The 7200-nt window shown below is 47.6% G+C and overlaps 1 protein-coding gene and 1 pseudogene across 1 annotated transcript; both read left to right on the plus strand.

Annotated features, from left to right (window-relative positions):
* Positions 1–2215: 2215 nt before the first annotated feature.
* Positions 2216–2796, plus strand: LOC123190896 (uncharacterized). The gene has a single exon (XM_044603621.1). It carries the CDS (start codon positions 2364–2366, stop codon positions 2640–2642), a length of 279 nt encoding a protein of 92 aa, XP_044459556.1. The 5' UTR covers positions 2216–2363; the 3' UTR covers positions 2643–2796.
* A 1203-nt stretch (positions 2797–3999) lies between these two features.
* LOC123186442 (uncharacterized) lies at positions 4000–4876 on the plus strand (annotated as a pseudogene).
* Positions 4877–7200: the final 2324 nt, after the last annotated feature.

Genomic DNA, 7200 nt, shown 5'->3' on the forward strand with positions numbered 1-7200 from the left:
TTTTCCGCATGCAGGAGCGCGCGCTCCTGGGAGCACCAACGAATTTCCGGTGCTTCACATACTTTCATGATCCGGAAGGATTTCAGAAACAGAGATTGGCATCGCTTCCAGCCTCCTCTTGTCTAAACTAACTGCAATCTGCAGCAGGTAAGAAAACAATGGTAGTGCTACAATTTGTCATCGTTACTCATGAAGCAGGCGGTCATATGACGAAGTAGTGGCGGAGCTTGAGCATAATCCAAGAGGGGCCGGCCATTAGCTAAAGGGAGGCAAATTGATAAGCATGGAGGGGCTAATCTCTAGTTTAAACACCAGTTGGGCCTAAAATAGAACATATTCTTCAATAGTTGTAAAAGTTAAGGGGGGGCCATTGCCTCCGTTGGTCTACATGAAGCTCCGCCACTGTGACGAAGGCAAAAAGAATCCATTCTGCTGTCAGAAAATCGGCACATCCCAACAGTTGCTGCGTGAACCAATTAATCGAGCCTGAATTACTTGCGAAGAGAACATCCTGATGCAGGGGTGCAGGGCGGCGTCCCGCCAAGGCCCGCCAATGTGCTAAGCTAGCACAAATTGTATTGGCGTATTGGAATCAAAGCTCTAGATAAAAATTTCCATTTTGTATATCAAGCGGGCCGGGTTCGGGCGCCGCTCTGCACCCCTAGACCTGATGTACGAGGTACTTGCTCAGCTGCTCCCATATAAAACACATACCACTTTTATTAGGAAGAATAACAGAAAACAGTCCCGGAAGAACAAACGGTATAGACCCCCACCATGAAGAACAATATGGTGGTGAAGTGTCACACGCTTCCAACTTGATGATCATCCTGCCTCTCAAGGATGCCCGCATGAGTGAGTAAAGCCCACAGGTGCGTGATGAACTCCCCACCATTCGCGAGCTCCTTGATGTGCTCCTTAACATTATCTCATGGCGCAAGGTAGAGCAACATCTCTGCCTAGAAATCAGCCAACACCTTCCAACGCTGTGTCACATGTTGAATGTCCTCGAGCTGCTTCCCCCAGCTTGGCGCCACCCTCGAAGATGGTCTCCTCTGATTCTGCTAAATTCCTCATCACTTCATACTTGTCCCTCAATTTTTTCAGGAATTTGTTTGCTTCCAGTGCAACCACATCAAACACACACAGTGTATCGTATGGGCGCCCAGGAAGAAGCTTTCGTGCAGAGACCAGCAAGTATGCATAGTATTTCGATAGTTTTGTGGCAACATCAAGATGTGGCCTGAGTTTTTTTTCCTCATCTGAGGAAAGATTTTTCATTCTTGTCATCTCACAGTAAAATGTTCATGGGTCTTCAAATATTGCTTTGTAGTTCACAAACAAATTTCATATATTCAAGTTTTTTTTCGCTAGTGAAAAAAAAGATATATCCCTTAAAGTTGATGTAGTGAATATGCCACGAGGATTGAACAAGTGATGAACATTCATCGGACATCTTTTAAGAGAGAAAATGGTACGAATATTATCTAATAACTACTTGATTTATATCAAATAAAAGATCACTAGCACAAATAGATAAGAATTTTTGAGACAGCTTCTAAATAGGCACCCATAGTTTATAAGAACTTCAGCGTGCCTTCAAACCTTCATGAGAGCATGGCAGAGATTTAGACATGCACATAATACATCAAAAAGATTATAATAAATATGCCAGCCTTTTGTTAGATATTCGACATAATTTGAAAGTAATAAGAAAAATTATTAGAAATTCTGCTGGTCTTATTTCCTTAATTAATACTCCCTCCGTTCGGAATTACTTGTCGCAGAAATGGATGTATCTAGATGTATTTTAGTTGTAGATACATCCATATCCGAGACAAGTAATTCCGAACGGAGGGAGTACTTGTATAGAAAAATACAGTCTTACACACAATTTTGAACTGCCAAAACATCTTATATTTAAAAACAGAGTGTATACTAGTTTTACTGAGTAAAGCTTGACACCTTCGTCGTCCATCACTCGTATCTCAACTCTGCCGCCTTGGTCCGATCCCAGTGGACAAAACCAGCCGCTCGGCCGCAAGAAAACTAGACAAGGCGAGATAGGCCGCCACCTCCACCGGGATATCGACAGCGAGAGGTGCGGCGCAACTAAGCACCCGGTATCCTGGAAAACCAGCACCGGCGGCCGGCTGTTTTGCTCCGGCTCTCCCGTATATAAACCCAGGCTACTCCCACTCCTCCTCCCATCAACACAAACAGGCATCAGTTCAGGCAGTCCACAAAAAACGAACAAGCATCAGCACACTTTCTTCACTACCGCAAGTTCAGTAGCTCTACAGACACAGAGATCACAATTCAGTATCTTCTCTCCAGCAACTTGGGAACAAGAAGGGGAGGAGATGGCTGGTCCAGCGAAGGCTTCGTGGATGGTGGCGATGGGCGTGGGCGCCGTGGAGGCGCTCAAGGACCAGGCCGGGCTCTGCCGCTGGAACTATGCCCTCAGGTCCATCCATCGGACAGCCAAGGCAAAGGCCAACGTCCGCGGCGGCGGCGGCGTCTCGCAAGGCAAGAAGCAGCTTCCGACCTCTGCGGCGGCAGTGACGGAGAGGCGGCGAGCAGACAAGGCCGAGGAGGGGCTGAGGACGGTCATGTACCTCAGCTGCTGGGGCCCAAACTAGGAGTACTATAGTAGCTAGAGGTGTTGTGTTCGTCGGAGCAAAGTATGCAGCCATGGCCTGAGACCTGGCTGATTGCCCTTTCCCCACCGTTGTAAGATACCACGGTGATGATGATGAAAGTTTCGGCCTCAATTTACGACTGTATATCACCCTACCTTGCCATACCTTGCCATTGTGCTTCTGTGACTAGTTTCCTAAAGGCCGAAGGCCAATCCTTATCAAAAGAGGCAGAAAAATGTTGAGAGTTGCACAGGGAGAGCAACTCCGCAAAGCTGAGAAGCAAGCCGAAAACAGAGCAGGTTCGGCTACCTATATGTAGCAGTCCAACTCTGCAGAAAGGATGGAACAGGGGAAAACAACAAGGGAGTTGAATCTCAAAGAACTCGCATAGCATGCCGAAAACAGAGCAGGTTCAGCTACCCGTACACAGCAGCCCAACTCTGCGCTCCAAGATCTCGCATCTTCTCTTGATCAATTCGAACATCTCCAGTCGCTCTGCAAGCGGTGTCCGTTAGAGTCTTAGAGATTCCAGCGTTGCGTTCCTTCCAACCAAATTCTTCTTCTCTGATTATATATTTTGATGAAGTCTGACCTGCTAGATGTGCTTTCTGTCGCTCCGGCTGTGCATGCGAGGCGAACCTGTTGTTCTGAATTTATTTTCTCGGCAATCTGCTCAACGGACAAAATAACATGTTAAACTAAAAGAATGATCAGAGTGATCTTTTTAATAAGACAACATTAATAAGTTCAGTAAACGTGTTTACTGGTAATCAGAGTGATGACCGAGTGAGACACAACACGGTCCACTTTCCAGTTGCAGTGGCCGGCTGGTATCGTTGAAACCATGGCCACCGGCCTCCGGTTTTTCCCTGCCCGTCCGCGTCTCCCCAAGAGCAGAGCATGTGGCCAAAAATCCTACAGTACTTAACCTAGGTGTTGCAGAAAGGTGGATTGTTATTAGTCTAATAATCACTTGCATATCCTAAGAGGGGGGAGACGATTACCGCACGCTGCGTGCCTCGAATAGTCGAATAAACTCTACCTTGGCAGATTTGCGTGATTGAGCGATCTTTGTCTTCCCGTGTGCTAAAAGCAAGACAATTCATGGGCCACCACCAAGCCTGATCTGATCATCTGATGCACCACCTCCGTTCGGAATTACTTATTGCAGAAATAGATGTATCTAGACATATTTTAGTTCTAGATACATCCATTTTCAAGACAAGTAATTTCGAACGAAAAGAGTACTAGTAGCACAGTGTCAGCAGCACACAACTTGTGGCAAAAGCGGGGCGCCGCATCGACCGACCTCGGCGTCCGACAACAACCTGAAGCGCCAAGGCCGCCGGCACTGCACACGGTTTCCGCCCACGAGTCCACAAACCATGCGCGCACCCTTACATAGAGGCAGCGACGGCCGGGACGTACTACGGCTCACACGCCGACAGCGGCATCCCCTATAAAACTACCGTGAGGAACACCGCCATTTCGCAGGCAGGTGAGCAACACACAGCAACAACAACGAACGAAGCACTCAGTCGAGCACCTTGATATCTTTTTTTCCTTTTCGAAAAGAAGGTTATCCCCAGCCTCTGCATCAGAAGCGCCTCGATATCTGCAGTCCTACAGTTTGTCAGATGGCGAGCGGCGGCGGCAAGGCGACGGCCTCGTCCTGGGCGGCGGCGATGAGCATGGGCGCGGGCACGGTGGAGGCGCTCAAGGAGCGGCACGCCGGGCTATGCCGCTGGAACTACCACGCGCTCCGGTGCGTCCAGCAGCGCGCTGGCACCGCGGCCGCCGGGAACGGCAAGACCATGGCGGCGCCCGCTGCTGGCGGGGCGGCGGCCAGGAGGAGGAACCGAGGAAGGCGAGGCAGGAGCAGGAGGAGGAGCTCCGGACTGTCATGTACATCAGCAACTGGGGACCAAATAACTAGCAAGCAGATTAGTCATCAGTCCTCTGTTCTTCATCTTCTTAGATGGCCAGAATGGTGCACCGTGCACAAGCTGCACCAGTTCGTCTGGCTGGATCTGAATGTGTGGGAACACACCACGCGCATTCTCGAGCTTGTGTAAGACACGCCCACAGAATCGATCACATCAAATACGAGCACGCGCACACAAGAAAACTGATAACCAAAGGGCCCTTGTCGTGCCCTTGTTTCTCCTCTTTATTTCTTTTTTTTTGTTTTTCTCGGTGTTACATAAACTCAGCAACCGTGCATATATCTTTCCCTAATAATAAAGCACGGATTGACTCCGTGGGTTCACCGTCACAGTACGCTTCTTCCCGTGAATTTACGTTTTTTTTTTCTTCAACACGTTATACTTATTTTCTATATCCAAGGTGGTACTAATATTTTCCTAATAATAATAAAGCGGATATTGCTTCCGCGCGAACATTGGACAGAAAAATCGTTCAACCGCATATGTCCGCAAGTCCAGCCTGATCTGGCCCACACAGCCCGTTGCTTCCAGCCCACCACCTATCTGTTCGTCCATAGCATGAGTTCATGTCTGACTCCATCGAAGAACGAAGCTTGTATTACAACTCGGAAACTGATCGAAACGCTATAAATAAGTTAACCGCCCCGATTTCCTCCCTCACGTCGCACCATGATAATAAGATCGAATCAAAAGAAATCTGGGCGAAACCTCCACGGCGCCGGTCCATCCTCGACGCACCTGACCCAAGTCTCGCCGCCTGCGAGCTTCAGGAGGCCCACGCAGACTGACTGCTACTGCTGGGCGTCGTCTGCCACGGCGCTGACGAGGGATGCATCCTCGAGGCGATCAACCCGAGGCTTGCCGTCGCCGAGTTCCAGAAAGGCAACACTCCTGCTGCCAAGCCTAGCGATCGTGTTCCACGACGCCGAGGGGGGATGCATCAGCAAGGCCGTCAATCCGAGGCTCGCCGCCGCCAAGTTCCAGAAGGGCAACCCTTCTGCAGCAGCGTGCAGCCATCTGAATGCTGAACCCAGGTTAGTGGCCGAGGGCGAAGACCATCGTGCATATCCGGATGTGCCTGCATTCTGGACGGCGCAGCCAGGGAACGGCAGTACGGACACACTGGCCAAGTATTGCATCCTGATGTACTTACTTACAATGTTGCATTATCTGCCCATCTGAAGTAGGGTGACCAGAAGAGTGCAAAGTATGATACTAAGCTATGGACCGGCGAGCAATTCAAAGAAGCTAATGTTAGTTTGGATGAGATGATGCAAAAGGGATTGTTCAACGTATATAACTTTGACGGAGGGGCTCATGAAGACACAGAAAAGGCATACACACTCCATGCTGGACTGCGGGAGGAAAGGGAGGGGAGCTACAGGCATATAGCTTCTATGTTAAACTTAAAACAGTGGAGGCAAGGCATAGAGATGTGCTTTGTATTGTAGCGGCACACGTTCATGTGGCCGACCCTGCTAGGGAATAACGGACACACCATGCTCGATGAATTCGACCCTGCTAGAGCTCTACTGCTCTGTCTGGCCAATAGCAAAGGTACCGTTTACCTTCTCTCCTTAGGTTCAATCATTCCAGGCTTCTATCTCTTCTCAATATTTTTTGCTGTAAGACAATATGTTCGTGGAATTATTATTGCCACGGGTTCAGTCCTAAGGCATGGATTATCTATCTGAACACATGGCTTCAATCAGGAATCAATTGCTAATAATGTAAACAGGGAAATATTGTCAGTTCAAATAACTAATGACCATGCGCATTGCACCGACAATCGGTGTCTTTTTTGCGAGGGGATTATTATTGCCATGGCTTCCATTCCAAGACAAAGTAGAATCGACAATACATGTTGATCAGTTGATCAATTGGTGCTGTTACCTGACCTTTCTTTATAATTGCATCAGTTTACCATCGATTTTCGTTCATCTTATTAAAACTGCTATATATTTGTTGTTCAGTTGAGATTTTATGCAGATTTCTTTATAAGGTATGCTTTGTAAGAGTTTCTTATTTTGTATAGGTTGTGGATCAGAAATTAATTAATCTATTAATTTCCACATTCATTTAGTGAAATACATTAATTAATAATTTACTCGTACAAGAAAAATAATTTTTAATGTGGTCTTCATGCCTCGACGTTCCCATGTGTCTATTTTTTAACATGACGAAGGGACACAAAAAGAAGAAACGACAACACATATGTGTCATTAGGAGTGTGCGAGAATTTGTTTCCCCCGTTGCAACGCACGGACATCTTTGCTAGTATATATATATATATATATATATATGCACCAACCTGGACGCTGGACAGGCTAGACTAGCCGACTCAAAAGACCAATCCTAAACCTACTTGTATAGGACGGATTTGAAATGAGCGGACCGTTGGGCGCTTCCCAAGGCGACGGACTGCGCTCCCCGCCTCGGTCGCCTCCGGCCTCGGCCTCAGGGGGCTGGGAGGTGGTCAGTGAAGGAAATATGCCCTAGAGGCAATAATAAAGTTATTATTTATTTCCTTATAATCATGATAAATGTTTATTATTCATGCTAGAATTGTATTTACCGGAAACATAATACATGTGTGAATACATAGACAAACA

This window comes from Triticum aestivum, chromosome 2A (assembly GCF_018294505.1).
Source record: "Triticum aestivum cultivar Chinese Spring chromosome 2A, IWGSC CS RefSeq v2.1, whole genome shotgun sequence".
Taxonomy (NCBI): domain Eukaryota; kingdom Viridiplantae; phylum Streptophyta; class Magnoliopsida; order Poales; family Poaceae; genus Triticum; species Triticum aestivum.

What these genes read in the sequence shown, in the direction of transcription:
- LOC123190896 (XM_044603621.1), top strand. Translation starts at nt 2,364, where the DNA reads ATGGCTGGTCCAGCGAAGGCTTCGTGGATGGTGGCGATGGGCGTGGGC.